Genomic DNA, 19,346 nt, shown 5'->3' on the forward strand with positions numbered 1-19,346 from the left:
GAAGGAGTGGCTTCACAACAACTCCGTGACTGTTCTTGAATGGCCCAGCCAGAGCCCTGACTTAAACCCAATTGAGCATCTCTGGAGAGACCTAAAAATGGCTGTCCACCAACGTTTACCATCCAACCTGACAGAACTGGAGAGGATCTGCAAGGAGGAATGGCAGAGGATCCCCAAATCCAGGTGTGAAAGACTTGTTGCATCTTTCCCAAAAAGACTCCTGGCTGTATTAGATCAAAAGGGGGCATCTACTAAATACTGAGCAAAGGGTCTGAATACTTAGGACCATGTGATATTTCAGTTTTTCTTTTTTAATAAATCTGCAACAATGTCAACAATTCTGTGTTTTTCTGTCAGTATGGGGTGCTATGTGTACATTCATGAGGAAGAAGAATGAACTTAAATGATTTTAGCAAATGGCTGCAATATAACAAAGAGTGAAAAATTTAAGGGGGTCTGAATACTTTCCGTACCCACTGTATATACTGTATATGTATATACAGTATAAGCACAGTTTGAATTGAGTTCCACTTAAACTCGTGAACAGAAATTATCTAAGTTACTAATACCATGTAGAGAATTAAGACTGGAAAATGTAGCTGAGTCAGTCTGCTAATTGGTAATATTGTGCATTTAAATGTTTTTCTTCTCCAGAGAATATTTAAATGTATTACCACAGAGGTTGGTAATTAAAATGAAGACATAAAAGTGTATTCCTGTTTAAATTACATATATTATGTGATGCCAAAAACCAAATGTATAACAAAATGACTTACAGAAAATGGAAGGCCCTTATGACAAACTAAATTATGTTTTTTTTTTTTTTTTTTTTTTTTTTTTTTAGGCAGAAATGAAGGCTAGACCTTTCTTTTTTTTTTGGTAGAGTAAGGGAGGGTTACAAACCTTGCCAGTTTTTTTTTGTTTGCCATCTATGTCTCATTGGAGAGAAGTATCTTCATTTCCTAGCCCATAGTTAAAGCAGGTTAGAAAAAATCTATCCAAAGTGAAGGAACCTCTGGTTGTCACCAGGGTCAACAGAGCTAGTGTCCCCATTGGAGGTTTTCCCCTTTATTCCTTATATGGTGCCAAACCCAAAATGTGTAATCTTTTTTGACGTTCAGTGATTATGGTAAACAAGAAAAATAAAGAGAGTACATCTCCCTAACGGGAAGAGGAGGGGGTGAACACATCACACAAATGTCCAAATTCAAACTCTTCACTCTATCCCAGAAAAAGGGTAACTGCTTGTTTTATTAATTTTACCTGGCATCTTGAAATGTTTTGGAATTTAAAATGGAATTATGGGCAAAATAAAAAATGGCATTTATGATGCAATTTGTCAATAGCATTATTACATCAGTTTTAATTTTTTGAGTCCCCCTTTATATTAGTTTTACTACTTGTTGTCCCCCTTCATCATTAACAATGCAGCAGAAGGGGTGAAGCTGCATAGCTATTAGAAGAGGGGAAAAGAACCACTTGCATTAGAGGAGATATTTCACAACTGATTGACTTAGTCTACCACCACTTTTTGAATTCTATAAGCCTACTTATTCCCACACCATTCCTATGTCGCAGTCCCGCTAAAAATCGCAGATCGCCGCCATTACAAGAAAAAAAAAAACAATAAAAATTACATAAATCTTTCCTGTAGTTAGCAAACGCGATAACTTCCGCACAAACCAATCAAAATACGCTTATTGCAATTTTTGTTACCAAAAATATGTAGCAAAAAACAAATTGGCCTAAAATGTTAAAAAATTTAGATTTTTACATTTTTTGGGGGGATGTCATATAGCAGAATGTGAAAAATATTGTTTTTTTTTTTTTCAGAATTGTCGCTTTTATTTTTGATTATAGCGCAAAAAATAAAAATCGCAGAGGTGATCAAATACCACCAAAAGAAAGCTCTATATGTGGGAAAAAAAGGACATCAATTTTATTTAGGTACAGCGTTGTATGACCGTGCAATTTTCCGTTAAATTAAAATGGCCTGGTCATTAAGGGCGCAAATCCATCCGGTCCAGAACTGGTTAAAGTAATGCAGTGCTGAATAAAAAATATGGGCTGGTCATTAAGGGGGAAAATCTTCCGGTCCAGAAGTGGTAAAGACAAGGACAGTGAGTGGCAGCTGGTCCATAAGGGGCGCAAGGGCGCTGCCCCCTTAGTTTGCATAATCAAATCATATAAAGATTTATTTTTAAAAAACTGATAATATGACTAACATTTTTTAACATCTTAAAGTTCAAAATTGTTAGTGATATTATCATTTATTTTAAAATCAATGTGTGTGGCTGTGCACTGTGCAGGGCGCCAGACTAATAGGTTTCTATTAGGTCCCTCATTTTTTTACAAGCACGTGATTAGAGCCTGAGGCTCTATTCGGCTTGTTTTATGTTGTCCTCAGGATGCAGAGCATTGCACCTCGGACCCTCCCACTTTATGATTTTTGTGAATCAATCTTTGCCATCGGTTTCCGGCTTTCATCCCGGCCAATCAGGACAGGAGGCTGAAGATTTGGAACTCTTACATAAGCCTACTGAAGTGGCTAGTCTTATACCTCCTACATAAGCCCACTGAAGTGGCTAGCTCTAAAACTCTTACATAAGCCCACTGAGATAGCTAGACCTTATAACTCTTACATAAGCCCACTGAAGTGGCTAGCCCTAAAACCCTTACATAAGCCCACTGAAGTGGCTAGCCTTATACCTCCTACATAGGCCCACTGAAGTGGCAAGCCTTAAAACACTTACATAAGCCCACTGAAATAGCTAGACCTTATAACTCTTACATAAGCCCACTGAAGTGGCTAGCCCTAAAACTCTTACATAAGCCCACTGAAGTGACTAACCTTATAACTCCTACATAAGCCCACTGAAGTGACTAGCCCTAAAACTCTTACATAAGCCCACTGAAGTGGCTAGCCCTAAAACTCTCACATAAGCCCACTGAAGTTGCTAGCCCTAAAACTCTTACATAAGCCCAATGAATTGCCTAGCTCTAAAATTCTTACATAAGCCCACTGAAGTGGCTAGCTCTAAAACTCTTACATAAGCCCACTGAAGTGGCTAGCCTTTAAACTCCTACATAAGCCCACTGAAGTGGCTAGCCTTATAACTCCTACATAAGCCCACTGAAGTGGCTAGCCCTAAAACTCTTACATAAGCCCACTGAAATAGCTAGACCTTATAACTCTTACATAAGCCCACTGAAGTGGCTAGCCCTAAAATTCTTACATTAGCCAACTGAAGTGGCTAGCCCTAAAACTCTTACATAAGCCCACTGAAGTGGCTAGCCTTATAACTCCTACATAAGCCCACGGAAGTGGCTAGCCTTATAACTCCTACATAAGCCCACTGAAATGGCTAGCCCTAAAACTCTTACATAAGCCCACTGAAATAGCTAGACCTTATAACTCTTACATAAACCCACTGAAGTGGCTAGCCCTAAAACTCTTACATAAGCCCACTGAAGTGGCTAGCCTTATAGCTCCTACATAGCCCATTGAAGTGACTAGCCCTAAAACTCTTACATAAGCCCACCGAAGTGGCTAGCCCTAAAACTCTCACATAAGCCCACTGAAGTTGCTAGGCCTAAAACTCTTACATAAGCCCACTGAAGTGGCTAGCCCTAAAATTCTTACATAAGCCAACTGAAGTGGCTAGCCCTAAAACTCTTACATAAGCCCACTGAAGTGGCTAGCTCTAAAACTCTTACATAAGCCCACTGAAGTGGCTAGCCTTAAAACTCCTACATAAGCCCACTGAAGTGGCTAGCCTTATAACTCCTACATAAGCCCACTAAAGTGGCTAGCCTTAAAACTCCTACATAAGCCCACTGAAGTGGCTAGCCTTATAACTCCTACATAAGCCCACTAAAGTGGCTAGCCTTAAAACTCCTACATAAGCCCACTGAAGTGGCTAGCCTTATAACTCTTACATAAGCCCACTGAAGTGGCTAGCCTTATAACTCCTACATAAGCCCACTGAAGTGGCTAGTCCTAAAACTCTTACATAAGCCCACTGAAGTAGCTAGCCTTATAACTCCTTCATAAGCCCATTGAAGTGGCTATCCCTAAAACTCTTACATAAGCCCGCTGAAGTGTCTAGCCTTATAACTCCTACATAAGCCCACTGAAGTGGCTAGCCTTATAACTCCTACTTACGCCCACTGAAGTGGGTAGCCGTATTACTCCTACATAAGCCCACTAAAGTGGCTAACCCTAAAACACTTACATAAGCCCACTGAAGTGGCTAGCCTTATAACTCCTGCATAAGCCCACTGAAATGGCTAGCCCTAAAACTCTTACATAAGCCCACTGAAATAGCTAGACCTTATAACTCTTACATAAACCCACTGAAGTGGCTAGCCCTAAAACTCTTACATAAGCCCACTGAAGTGGCTAGCCTTATAACTCCTACATAGCCCATTGAAGTGACTAGCCCTAAAACTCTTACATAAGCCCACCGAAGTGGCTAGCCCTAAAACTCTCACATAAGCCCACTGAAGTTGCTAGGCCTAAAACTCTTACATAAGCCCACTGAAGTGGCTAGCCCTAAAATTCTTACATAAGCCAACTGAAGTGGCTAGCCCTAAAAATCTTACATAAGCCCACTGAAGTGGCTATCTCTAAAACTCTTACATAAGCCCACTGAAGTGGCTAGCCTTAAAACTCCTACATAAGCCCACTGAAGTGGCTAGCCTTATAACTCCTACATAAGCCCACTAAAGTGGCTAGCCTTAAAACTCCTACATAAGCCCACTGAAGTGGCTAGCCTTATAACTCCTACATAAGCCCACTAAAGTGGCTAGCCTTAAAACTCCTACATAAGCCCATTGAAGTGGCTAGCCTTATAACTCTTACATAAGCCCACTGAAGTGGCTAGCCTTATAACTCCTACATAAGCCCACTGAAGTGGCTAGTCCTAAAACTCTTACATAAGCCCACTGAAGTAGCTAGCCTTATAACTCCTTCATAATCCCATTGAAGTGGCTATCCCTAAAACTCTTACATAAGCCCGCTGAAGTGTCTAGCCTTATAACTCCTACATAAGCCCACTGAAGTGGCTAGCCTTATAACTCCTACTTACGCCCACTGAAGTGGGTAGCCGTATTACTCCTACATAAGCCCACTAAAGTGGCTAACCCTAAAACACTTACATAAGCCCACTGAAGTGGCTAGCCTTATAACTCTTACATAAGCCCACTGAAGTGGCTAGCCTTATAACTCTTACATAAGCCCACTGAAGTGGCTAGCCTTATAACTCTTACATAAGCCCACTGAAGTGGCTAGCCTTATAACTCTTACATAAGCCCACTGAAGTGGCTAGCCTTATAACTCTTACATAAGCCCACTGAAGTGGCTAGCCTTATAACTCCTACTTAAGCCCACTGAAGTGGCTAGCCTTATAACTCCTACTTAAGCCCACTGAAGTGGCTAGCCTTATTACTCCTACATAAGCCCACTAAAGTGGCTAGCCCTAAAACTCTTACATAAGCCCACTGAAATGGCTAGCCTTATAACTCTTACATAAGCCCACTGAAGTGGCTAGCCTTATAACTCCTACTTAAGCCCACTGAAGTAACTAGCCTTATAACTCCTACTTAAGCCCACTGAAGTGGCTAGCCCTAAAACGCTCACATAAGCCCACTGAAGTGGTTAGCCTTAGGTGATACAGATCGTCAGCAGATAATTATTTACACTCAAAGGGTGGATACATAGGAATTTTATCAAAAACAGTAGAAAAGGGAACTACAATTACAAAAAAATGGTAAAAACTATACAGTAAATTATTAGTTATGCAATTGTCTCAGGTAGCACATTTATATAGGGAGTGACATTTTAACATTTGAACAGTTTACATCATTATTTAAAATGTTATTGTATGCACACATTTATGTCTTATTGTTTGTGACATAAAGTGACCTTTACATTAGATGCAGAATGTCATTCCAATTAAGCAGATAGTAGATACATGTGTTTTATTCCTTCCATGAGGCAAGGAGAGGGTTGTGTCTAAAGAGCACCCCTAGGCAAAGCACAGAGGAGGGTCCAGACCTAACCCTCTGGACTACAGCTGCCCTATGTTCCTGTGCAGTCTGTGGGCACAATGAACTAATCTGTTGTCTTCACATTAGAGGTAAGCAATGTAAGTGTGAATCTGATCACAAGAGTTATAATTAGGATTTGCTATCACTATGTAATCTACAGAACTAAAAATACACTATATTACCAAAAGTATTGGGACACCTGCCTTTACACGCAGATGAACTTTAATGGCACCCCAGTCTTAGTCTGTAGGGTTCAATATTGGGTCGGCCCACCCATTGCAGCTATAACAGCTTCATCTCTTCTGGGAAGGCTGTCCACAAGGTTTAGGAGGGTGTCTATGGGAATGTTTGACCATTCTAACGTTGGAGGCACTAACATTGGAGAGAAGGCTTGCCTTGGAATCTCTGCTCTAATTCATTCCAAAGTTATTCTATCGGTTGAGGTCAGGACTCTCTGCAGGCTAGTTCATGTGCGTGTAAAGGCAGGCGTCCCAATATGTTTGGTAATATACTGTATTTGGCTTCATGAGTTTTACCCAATTGAAAAGGGTGATGAATAAAGATTATAAAAATAATGTTTTGGGGTTGGATGAGAACAGCATTTTATTCTAGGCAGTCTATATTATTCCTCCCGGATTTTTTCTATTTTGTCCCTTTTAGACAATCCTCTCTTGGGGCCATTTTAGGGGAAGCAATTCATTTTTGTTAGGTAGCTGCAGTAGTAAGTGTGGGTTCTGTTGCTGGTAACATGTGCATCAAAGATGATGGTGTACCTGGACAGATCTTGAAGACTTAATAAAGCAAAACATTTTTACAGCCAGCAAAATATTATATTGGGAACCTAATGGTAAATCTGGAAAGTGTAGAACTCCTGACCACCGTCCTTCTCTTTCATGTCAAGCCCTCCTTATCCCCCTGATATTGTCCCCTCATCTTGGCCTACACTCCATCATTACCCCATTGTAAAGTGCAAGCAACAACCTGCAGTGGATGCTGCAAACACACAACTGCATTTACTCTCCATTCTGTAATATTGAACAGCTCCTATCAAATTAAGTTAGATGGTGCACACCTGAGAATCAACAGGTGAACGACTTTTGGGACTTTGCTAAACCAAATAATTCTAAAAAAGGAAAGGCAGCATGGCATGTGAAGCCCGTATGCAGCAGGGTAGCATGCTATTTATGACAAGTGCCTAAAGTATCACTTTGGGACTTACAGAATAGGGTTAAAGTGGTTGAAAACCTCAGACATGAAGTATGTACAAAGCATATCCCTGTATTGTGTGTGCTAATCACAATTAAGAGCACTAAATGTAATTTCCGACTGCTGCTTCATTCCTCTGTTATCAGCATGATTAACTTCTGGCAAAATTTCCCAACACCAAGAGAAAAAAGGGAGCTCCAGCTAATTGACAGCCTCAAATCTGTTCCTGTGTGAAAAGGGGGTGGGATGAGGGGGTTGGGGGGGGGGGTGTTCCTTTCCTCCAATCAGCTCTCAGAGCTCTCCTCACTGAGCTCTGTAGAGTGTAACTTTAGCTCTCCACCCCCTGTTTTCAAACAGCTCAGACAAGCCTTAAAAATTCCAGACTTTGAACCTATGTAGAGAGGAGAATACTGCAGGTAAACTGGTACAACTCATGTAGGAGGATTTGTTTGATCTCTGTGAGAAGCTAGTCACTTTAATGGGTTTACAACCACTTTAAAGAATACTAGGTTAAAATCAGGAATCTTTTCAAAGTTTTTATATATACTATTTAGTTCAGATTGTTGTCTCCCTGGTTTTATTATACCAGAAAAAATACATATACTGTACTTTGAATATTAATTCCTTGATATTACATTACACACTGCATTATGAAGGTAAGTTTTTGTTCCTGCCATCTTCCAATTATTACTTCAAAATAACACTACATATATTACTTGACAAATTTTAATATTTATATTACTTTAACCACTTCTGGACCGGAAGGTTTCCCTCTTAATGACCAGGCCATTTTTTGTGATTTGGCACTGCGCTACTTTAACTAACAATTGTGCAGTCGTGCGACGCTGTACCAAAATAAATTTGATGTCCTTTTTTTCCGACAAACAGAGCTTTCTTTTGGTGGTATTTGATCACCTGTTCAATTTTTTTCTTTTGCGCTATAAAAAAAAACAGCGACAATTCTGGAAAAAAAAAAAAAAACAATATGTTTCACATTCTGCTATATAACATTCCCCCCAAAAAATGAAAAAATCAAATTTTTTCAACCTTTTAGAACAATTTGGATTCTGCTACATATTTTTTGGTAAAAAAAAATCGCAATAAGCGGTTTGCGTAAAGTTTTTGCGTCTACAAATTAGGGGAAAGATTTATGTCATTTTTATTTATTTATTTATTTTTACTAGTAATGGCGGCGATCTGCGATTTGTAGTGGAACTGCGACATTGCGGCGGACAGATCGGACCCCTTACTGACATTTTTGACACTTTTGGGGGGACCAGTGACATTACTACAGTAATCAGTGCTAAAAATATGCAAAGTTACTGTAATAATGACACTGGCAGGGACGGGGCTAACACAGTGGTGATCAAAGGGTTACATGTGAGCCTAGGGGAGGGTTTTCTAACTGTATGAGGGATGGGCTTGTGAAATGACCACAGAGACCTGTGATCCTATATAGAAGGATCACAGGCACTCTGTGATCATTTCAGAGAGAACAACAGTCAGCTGTGTTTAAAAACAGGAGACCACCCTTCTCTCTTAGCGGGGAGCGACCGCGGACGCCAGTCCCGTGGATTAAAATTCCCGCTGCCTAGTGGGCGCTGCGCATGCTTGCCCCCCAGCACCACTCCCGGGAACCAACTTACCCATACATCTATTGAGCCAGCCTGCCGCAGTATATATGCTGTGGGCGGTCGGCAAGTGATTAACTTCTTCCCGCCCACGCTATATCCGAAAGACGGCTACAGCGCGGGCTCTAATTTCCGGGAGGCCGTCTTTAAACGGCCTCCCAGTGACAGGCTCCCCGCGCGCTCCCGTGAGCGCACATCGGGGAAGATCTGTGTAGGCCGTGTCCCTTGGACACAGCCAATCACAGATCGTGGTGAATGGCCAATCACAGCGGCCATTTACCACGTGATCGGAAAGTCCAATGAGAGATGATCTCAAATATAAACATATGAGATCATCTCTCATTGCCAGCTCTCCTTCCTCACACAGAGACTGCGTGTGAGGAAGAGCAGAGCCGATCAGCGGTTAGGGGACACAGAAAAATGTAATCAGGGCACTGATCACCAGTGCCCTGATTACACAAGAGGTAAATAAAATACAATAAGTGCCCACCATCAGTGCCCACAGTGCCCGCCATCAGTGCCCCCCATCAGTGCCCACAATCAGTGCCCATAGTGCTGCCAGTCAGTGCCCATCAGTGCCTGCTCATCTAGGCACTGATGGGCACTGACTAGCAGCACTATGGGTACTGAGTGTGGGCACTGATGGTGCTGCCCATCAGTGCTCATCAGTGCCGCCCATCAGTGTCCATCAGTGCCACCCATCAGTGTCCATCAGTGCCACCCATCAGTGTCCATCAGTGCTGCCTCTCAGTGCCCATCAGTGCCGCCCGTCAGTGCCCAGCAGTGCCACCTATCAGTGCTCATCAGTGCCGCCTATCAGTGCTCATCAGTGCTGCCTATCAGTGCCACCTATCAGTGCTCATCAGTGCGGCATATCAGTACCTCCTCATCAGTGCCACCTCATCAGTGCCCATAAGTGCCACCTCATCAGTGTCCATAAGTTTCACCTCATCAGTGCCCATCAGTGCCCATCAGTGCCGCCTCATCAGCACACATCAGTGAGGGAGAAAAACGTATTTATTTTCAAAATTTACTCGCAGAAAATAAGAAAAACTTTTTTTTTTTCAAAATTTTCTGTCTTTTTTCTTTTTTTTTTTGTAAGAAATAAAAAACCCAGAGGTGATTAAATACCACCAAAAGAAAGCTCTATTTGTGTGAAAAAAATGATAAAAATTTCATATGGGTACAGTGTAGCATGACTGCGCAATTGTCATTCAAAGCGTGAGAGCGCTGAAAGCTGAAAATTGGCCTGGGCAGGAAGGGGGTGAAAGTGCCCAGTAGGCAAGTGGTTAATAAACAAAAGTCCCCTTAGTGGAGAAACCGGAACGCCATTGACTGTATTCAAGTAATGGCTAAATTCTTCCCTGGTCAGTAATACCAATAATGGTGGGTGCTCTACCATAAACTAATGCCTAATAGACACGATAAGATTATGGGATGAATGATTGTCCGTTTTGCAAGCTAGTCCTCTATCGTAAACCAACAGATGACTAAAGTTACAAAAATTCTCGCATTACAGAATACAACTTTGAAAGTGATGTAATGTATTGTAATGTGATGTTTCGTTGCGTTGTCTTGGTCACTCAATATTTTGTGCATGTCCCTTTGGATATTTTTGCATGAACTGTCATGATAAGCTCTAGAAAGCTGTTAATCAATTATTCGATTATCGGAAGATCGCTCCGAAAGTTTTTCCTCCAATTTTCTAGTAGGAATCAATATTGCCAGCCTTGGAGGTGATTAAGACCATGTTAGCTATGAAGATAATAGCAGAACTGATGGAGACCATCCCAAAGGCCCATCACAGAAGACCCTGACCTTTCCAGGACTCCCTAGAGTTTTTCTTTCTTTTACATCTGTTCCTCTGCATTATGGAAAAAAGTTTGAATTGCAGCAGATTCCCCATTATCCACTTGCCGACCGTCCCATAGCAAAAAATATGTCATTATTTTGATATTAAATACCAGTGTTATGGCAGCAGCTAGCTGCCATAAACCCGGTATTGTTTTTTACTATGGCCGATTCTCTTTCCCGTGGGCAAGTTTGCCACAGGATCATTTTTAAAAGGGGCAGGAGGGGTGCCCCCCCACCCCCTTCCCGGTTGCTCCCAGGCTTATTTAACCACTTGCCGACTGCCTAACGCCGATCTACGTCGGCAGTCAGCCCCTCACAGGCAAAGTGACGTAGGGCTACGTCACTAGCTTGTGAGGGTCTAGGGAGCGAGCGCGCGCCCCCGGAGGCGCGCTCCCGCTCCCGCGTGGTCACGGACCCCCCCGCGCGTGTGACCGGCGGCCACTCTGCGATCGGCGGGGGAGAGGGAGAAAGTCAGGCGGCTTGTGTAAACAAGCCACCTGTCATTCTCCTCTGTGTAAAAACACTGATCACACGGATCTACTATGTAGATCCGTTGATCAGTGTCCTTACAGCTCAAGCCACAGCCAATCACAGCAGAAAGCACGCCCCTAGGGACACACACAGCCCCTCCCTCCCAAATAAAGTTAACCCCTTCACTACCAGTGTATTTTTACAGTAACAGTGCATATATATAGCACTGATTACTGTAGAAATGTCACTGGTAACCCCAAAAGTGTCAAAAATGTCAGTCAAGGGTCCGATCTGTCCGCCGCAATGTCGCAGTACCGCAAAAAAAAATCGCAGATCGCCGCCATTACGCGTTAAAGAAAAAAACAACAAAAATGACAAAAATCTTTCCCTTTGTTAGTAAACGCGATAACTTTTGCGCAAACCAATCAAAATACGCTTTTTTTTTTTATTCAATAAATTGTATTTTTCTACAAAAAAGAAAATGTATTTGAAAGGCAGCTGCGCAATTACTGTGTCATAATATATTGCAACAATCCCCATTTTATTCTCTAGGGTCTCTTCTGGAAAAAAAAAAAATATATATATATATATATATATATATTACACCCCCTGAATTGATACAATGGAAACCCCACCTCTTAGTCAAAGCTCATCTTGGGACATAACTCTGGTCAGTGAGAAAATATCGGGGAGTGCTTCTTAAAGTATAACATAATAAGGCAAAACTTTTTTTTTTCGTTTTTGACAGAGTGGAGATGGATTAGATTTCTTGTCAGTTTTTATTGCTGTCTGTGTCCCCGCCAGGGAGATTTACCCTCTCTATTTTTCTGTTTACACTTATCATCAAAAGTGAAAGTAAGAGAAAATCTAAAATTTTGGGTTGTCCCCAGAAAATTAATAGAGGGAAAACTTCCAATTGGGATACTAGTTCTGGTGACCTATGGGGTCCCCAATGAATTCCCTACATTTTCAGGGATTTCCTTTCACTTCCTGTTTGGCTATGGGACAGGAAGTGAAGGGAAATCTACCCAATGGGACACAGATTGTGAAAAATATCTGACAGGGGTTATTACTCTCCCTTACTCTGTCCATAGTTACATAGTAGTTAAGGTTGAATAAAGACAACAGTCCATCCAGTTCAACCTGTGCAGGTGTGTGTGTGTGTCAGTGACGATAATACTTTCCCATATCCCTTAATATTGTGTTCTTTGAGATGCATGTCCAAGAGTCTTCTATAAGTATCGATACTCCTCGCTGATACCACCAATTGTGAAAGAGAGTTCCACATTCTTACCGCCCTGACAGTGAAAAACCCCCTACAACAGTTAAAGTTAAACCACTTCTCCTGTAATCTCATTGTGTGGCCACATGTCCTCATACGCTTCCTGAGACTATCCAAAATGAAAAAATAAGTTTTGCCTATAGCAGTGGCGGCTGGTGCTTCATCAGTCGGAGGTGGGGCGGCAGACAGACCTGACCCCCCCCCATATCACTTTGGCCTGCACCACCACATCTCTCATCAGTCAGTCAGTCAACTTACTTTATTCCTCTGCAATGACAGACGGCAGCAGCTTTCCCCTCAGGTTCCTTCATGTTCCCTCTCGGCCGCTGTCTCCTCTCCTCTTCTTGGCCAATAGCATGCCTTCTCATTTCACCCAATTGGGAAACAGGCCTCAGGACCCGCTTCCTGATTGGCTGGGAGGAGAATCAGTAGGGCAATAGGGAATATTCATTTGCTGTTGTCACACAACTGGGTGGGCTCAGGGTGCAGTGCTCTGCGCCCCAAGCCCACCCTTTTGTGAAGCCTATTAGAGCCTCTGGCTCTTGGAATCCATGCATCCGGTGCCCTGCATGTAGATTAGGGGGCCAGACGCATGGATGACGGGCTGCCACTGGCCTATAGTTTTACTTTAAGTAACCCATGTTTAACTGACCCATACCTCTATTAGTACCCAGGGCAGTCATCAGAAATTTTGGGGCCCCTTACACAGCTTTAGGCCTGGGGCCCCTCCGGGCCTGACAACCAACATTCCCCAGGGCCATCCCATCAAATCCGCCCACTAGCCATCCTACCAAGTCCCTCAGGGCGCCCACTTTTATTTTAACATTCTTACAACTTAATATATGAAAATTAATCCAATCCACCAAAGAGACATCCCCATATTTTAAGCAAAAATACATGCCAATCCAGCAAAGAGATGGCCTCATATATTCAGCAAAGAGACAGCCCAATCCAGCAAATAGACATTCCTTCGGCTGCATCGGCTTACTCTGCGGCCGTCCTGCTTTAGCAACTGCTCGGGGTTGTAACTACAGAGGTTGCAATTACAACCGGGCCCCATGCTCCAGGGGGCCTGTGTGGCTCCCCTGTACACCTGGATAGGAGGAGTGGCAGGGGCAGCATGTAGAGAAATCAATATCCTCCTTTTTCCTCCTGTAGCTGCAGGAGGAAAAAGGAGGAGATTGGTTCCTCTGTATGCTGCCCCGCCATTCCTCCTATCCAGTTCACTTGTGTTCTGGTGTCTCTGCGCCCCTGTGTGCTCCTCTGGTCCCCCCCCCCCCCACTGTGCTCCCCCGCCCCCACTGTGCTCCCTCCCCTCTCCTGCTGGCTTCTGCAGGGGATGTGTCACAATAGAGAACCAGAAAGGGGTTGATAAATATGTATTTTACCAGCTCCTTCCTTTTCTGAATGGACAGAGTCATAGTCAGTGACATTGTAAAAAAATAAAATAAAATGATAAAAAATAATGCAATTAAAATACCAAAAAATAAAAACTACTGACACCAGTGGGTGAACTTCCAAGATCGCAAAGGTCACACTTGCGACCGGGCCCTGGCATTCCACCACCGTGGGGAGGCCCCAAGATGGCAGGAAGGGGGCCCACTGCAGAACTTGTGAAAGGGTCCCGCTGCAGGACCGTAATAAAGGGCCCCGCAATGAGAGTAAAGGGCCCCAGGATCAGTGGGAAGAGCCCCAGGCTTGAAGAGAAGGGCCCCGGTCAGGGGGGCCCTTCATGGTTTCTTGCACCGGGGCCCTGAAGGTTCTAGTTACGCCTCTGAAACTGCTAGTTACTACAACAACAACTCGTTCTCGTTGGTTGGGCCCCTCGGGATGCCTGGGCCCCCTACATGTGCATGGACTGTCCCCAGTCACAGATCAGCAGAAAGGGAAAAGAGAACCGCTCCAGTGATAAGGTAATCCCAAACCATCAAAATAGCAAGGATCCGCAGTCCCGACAATGGTAGTGTATAGAGAGAATCTGGCCCTCTTCAATCCAGAATTCTCAGGTCCAGGAAATGAATCTCCTTATTACTTGACTCATAGGTCAAGCTAATGCCTCTCTGGTTATTGTTAAGGGTCTCCATGAATTCCTGCAAGGAATCCCCCGTACCATCCCAAAGGAAAAGGATGTCGTCGATGTACCTACGCCAGAACACAAGCTCCGGCCTAGGCACACACAAGACGACATCCTCCTCCCTCTTGGCCATGAACAGGATGGCCATAATACAGTCAGAGACAAGAGATGGGCGCATAGTAGTTGACGCGTTTCACGGATAAATGTCCTCGTAACCGTATGACTAAGTGGACGTTTATCCGTGAAACGCGTCAACTACTATGCACCCATCTCTTGTCTCTGACTGTATTATGGATACACCTTGAATTGGTTCTAATTGTTTGGATACGAATAAAACAGATTTTATATTTTTCACCTTCAAGTTGGAGTGCGGCTATTTCTCTCTATACACTACCATGGGCTGTCCCCCCCTGGTGGAAGCCCTGTTAGTACCTGCAAAATGAAAACTTAATGATTGTGTGAGCCAGAATAAATTACCTGTTGAATGTCTGCCAAGTTTTAACATCCTCAGGGATCTCATGAGCCTCAAGACTTGCACTATTCTCCCGACGTTTTCCAGGTCGGTACTCTCACCAAACCAGGTTTCCACCAAGAGAGTAATATAAAAGGGTAAGATAGCAATGATGTCTATGATGTTGATGACACTCATCATGAACCGGCACTTGTCCCTCACACAGAGGAACCTAAGGATTAGCTCTACTGTAAACCATGAAACACAGATGTATTCCAAAACATTCAATAGTGGGGAATCCATAGAGCCGACCTCTGAGGAGATCAGGACCATGTTAGCTATGGAGACAACCACAAAAGTCATGGAGACAGTTCCAAAGGTCTTTGCAGCCACAGAAGAGCCTGGTTTCTCCAAAACGTCCCAGAGCTTCTGCCTGAACTCCTCACAGACCACCCCAGTGAAGTCATCATCCTCAGTCTCCATCTCCTCTTCATCTTTCTTAATGTCCAACGTTTCACTCTTCAGCTTCTTCCTGAAGTACCTGTCTCTGCAGCAGTGGTCAATACTCAGCTCATCAATGCCCCAATATTCGATCTCCTGGAGGAAGGAGACGGCACACAGCTGGTCCATCACATGGAGGCGCCCGGTCTTGTAGTAATTCATGATGTACTCAAACATCTGAGAGCTGCGATCAAAGAAATACTCATTGTCCAGTAAGTTGGCGTCATCGCACAGATCGAAGACCTCGTCCACCCCGGAGGTGGCCAACCTACCCAGGCGGGTGTGCGGGTGGCAGGACAAGGTCTGCTGGGACAGGACAAAGCGGCTCCCCCCGACATTGATGGTCAGATGGTCCCGGGGAGCCGCTGAGTAATCGCTGCAAAAAACGCTGGAGTCCAGAGACAGGGCAGAGTCGGAATCCCCGTCTTCATAGGCGCTGAACGGCGTCCCTACATGTATGTTACCGGAGCGCACCGGCATCCTGAGACCCCCGCCATCCTCCGACTGACACGGGACATCTGAGCAGAGCAGAGTCGGTAACATGAGTGCGGTGTGCCGGTGTGTGCTCCGTCCTAATCAGCCCACCAGCTGCTGCCTGACAACTGCCACTGCTACTGCCACTGATACTGCTACAGCTCAGCTCTAAAGTCGTGACTACCTGGGGAGAAATGCCTCCTCCTGTACTGGCTCAGAAACACATAACCGGCCCCTATTGTCTAAAGCTGATTCCTCCCATGGGGGCTGAAAACTTGTCCAGGTCAGGAGGGAGAAGGGATGGAATGCCGCTCGGTTGCTTCACATTAATATGGCATCAGATTCCTGAGAGCTTTTAGTACCTTCTGCGTGGACAGTGTACTGCACAATATAGAGCTTCCAGCATGGACATTGCACTGTGCTATAGAACTTCCAGCATTAACATTGCACCGTGCTATATAGAGCTTCCAGCATGGACAGTGTACTGTGCTATAGAGCTTCCAGCATGGACAGTGTACTGTACTATAGAGCTTCCAGCATGGACAGTGTACTGTGCTATAGAGCTTCCAGCATGGACAGTGTACTGTGCTATAGAGCTTCCAGCATGGACAGTGTACTGTGCTATAGAGCTTCCAGCATGGACAGTGTACTGTGCTATAGAGCATGCAGCATGGACAGTGTACTGTACTATAAAGCTTCCAGCATGGACACTGTTCTGTGTTATAGAGCTTCCAGCATGGACAGTGTACTGTACTATAGAGCTTCCAGCAAGGACAGTGCTCTGTGCTATTGAGCTTCCAGCATGGACAGTGTACTGTGCTATAGAGCTTCCAGCATGGACATTGCTCTGTGCTATAGAGCTTCCAGCATGGACAGTGTACTGTGCTATAGAGCTTCCATCATGGACATTGTTCTGTACTATAGAGCTTCCAGCATAGGCATTGCTCTGTGCAATAGAGCTTCCAGCATGGACATTACACTGTGCTATAGAGCTTTCAGCATGGACAGTGCACTGTGCTATAGAGGTTCCAGCATGGACATTACACTGTGCTATAGAGCTTCCAGCATGGGCATTACACTGTTCTATAGAACTTCCAGCATGGACAGTGTAGTGTGCTATAGAGGTTCCAGCATGGACATTACACTGTGCTATAGAGTTTCCAGCATGGACATTACACTGTGCTATAGAGCTTCCAGCATGGACATTACACTGTGCTATAGAGGTTCCAGCATGGACATTACACTGTGCTATAGAGCTTCCAGCATGGACATTACACTGTGCTATAGAGGTTCCAGCATGGACAGTGTACTCTGCTGTAAAGCTTTCATCACCTTCAGCATGGACATTGCACTGTGCTCTATGTGCTCTAGGGATATTTCAGCACCACCACGGTGGACAGCTCCCTGTGCTCCTGTTAGCCTCCTCCAGTGTGGTTTCAGCACCTTCACCACATGGGACAGTGCTCTGTGCTCCTGTTAGCCTCCTCCAGTGTGGTTTCAGCACCTTCACACTGGACAGTGCCCTGTACTCTGAATGCTTTCAGCACCTTCACAGTGGTCATCGCACTGTGCCATTGATTGCTTTCAGCACCTTCAGCACCCTCCAGCGCACTGTGCACAGGAGCGGAACGGGCTCTTCCTCGCACGTTTCAGCACCCAAGACTAAAATAAACTCACTTTCTAGCCAATTAGGTTTGCCTTGCTCATGTCACTGTGTCCTCTGGTGCAGAAAGTTCCTGTGCTTCTGTTAGGTTGATTCTTTTTGTGTTATGCAGAATCATCAGGAGCATATATTCACATCTTTGCTTTGCCTTACTGATGTGTTTGTATTTTCAGCTCATGGTACATTACAGTGATCTGTAAATTGTGTATAAGATAAGCCAACAGAATAGGAAGTTTTTGGCATATTTGATATCCAGAGCCGATTATTTCTTTAATGACCTCTCAGTTCTATACAACAAAATTGTTTTTATCGATATTCATCACTCTAGCTCCCTTGTCATCTCCTTCCTTGCTTACCTCCAGGACTTCTCCAGTCTCCACAGCCTCTCCTATCCTCTGGAACTCCCTGCCCTAATAGGTCTGGTCAGCCCCTACCCTGTCCACCTTTAAAAGTGAAAACTAATTTATAAATAACCTGATTAAGTGAAAACTCACTTATTCAGGAAAGCCTACACCACCTCCACCTAAGAACTGTATTGGAGTCACCTCCATCAGATCATCCCCTCAGCCATTACCTTTTGTACCACCTCCCCCTCCCTTTAGATTGTAAGTTCCATGAACAGGGCCCTCCTATTCCTTCTGTATTGAACTGTTTTGTAATTGTATTGTCCCCCCTCTACATTGTAAAGTGCTGCATAAACTAAACTAAATATCTTTGCACTGTCTCTTAGGGTCCTTTCGCACGATCCGCCTTCCAATGAGCTCTGTTCTCTGCTCAGCGGGGATCGATCCGCCGATCCCCGCTGAGCAGGCGGATGACAGCTCAGTTTCCGCACTGTGTGCAGAGAGGGAGGTGTCAGATCCCCGCTGTCCTCTATGGGGGAATTGGATGAGAATGGACCACCTGTCCGCTCTCATCCACTCTCATCCGATCCCATCCCCTGGATGGATGGAAAATAGGGTTTCCATCGGTCCGGATTTCACGGACAGGATCGGATGCAGATGGCAGCGGGTGTCAGCGGACATGTCTGCGGATGTCTCCGCTGACATCCGCTGCCCCATAAGGATGCATGGAGGATCTGATCAGATCCGCCTAAAAAACTGACAGGCGAATCTGATCGGATGGTTCGTGTGAAAGGAGCCTTATATTAAATTTATATGTGTGTTTTAATATTAATACTGTTTTAGTGTCTGCTGCTTTTCTCAATTACCTGGGTGATCCTGCTTGTGCCCCTACTGGTGATAGCAAACTGACCAAGCTAAACATGGCAGCAGATCCATGCTAGCATGGTCAGTGTACATCCTTTGTCATCACTCGCTGTGCGAGAGCACAGGGCGTCTGTATCTTCTGTGGTCAGTGTAAAGGCATGTCCCCCACCAATCCCTCCTGCCCAACTCATGGTGGCTTCCCCAGCCGGCCATTACACTCCTACCCTTTGTGACACCCTGGTAATGAAGATGCTTGGCGGCAAATATCACTTACTACAGTAATGTGGTGCCCCGTTCTGTATGCGCCCACCCACAAGTCTGTGAATAATTTTGGCATTAATAGTGATCATGTGACCTGCAGTTGCAAGCTGGAAAACAAATAATTGGCAAGTTTTTTTTTTTTTTAATATACAGATGAGTTTATAAACAGAATAAATGTATGTGCTCAAAAAAGTGTGATAACCTTTCTTTACTACTTTT

At 44.2% G+C, this 19,346-nt stretch overlaps 1 protein-coding gene across 2 annotated transcripts in view; it reads right to left on the minus strand.

The window, feature by feature from the left end:
• The window catches only part of KCNV1 (potassium voltage-gated channel modifier subfamily V member 1), an 83,044-nt gene extending 66,945 nt beyond the window's left edge, over positions 1 to 16,099 (minus strand). For both annotated transcript variants that reach the window (XM_082259773.1, XM_082259774.1), the window contains exon 1: positions 15,047 to 16,099. In XM_082259773.1, the coding sequence (XP_082115899.1) occupies positions 15,047 to 16,064 (1,018 nt within the window). In that variant the 5' untranslated portion in view covers positions 16,065 to 16,099. The remainder of the gene's footprint in view (positions 1 to 15,046) is intronic.
• Positions 16,100 to 19,346: the final 3,247 nt, after the last annotated feature.

The sequence above is a fragment of the Pelophylax lessonae genome (assembly GCF_965119305.1).
Source record: "Pelophylax lessonae genome assembly, chromosome: 5".
NCBI classification, from domain to species: Eukaryota; Metazoa; Chordata; class Amphibia; order Anura; family Ranidae; genus Pelophylax; species Pelophylax lessonae.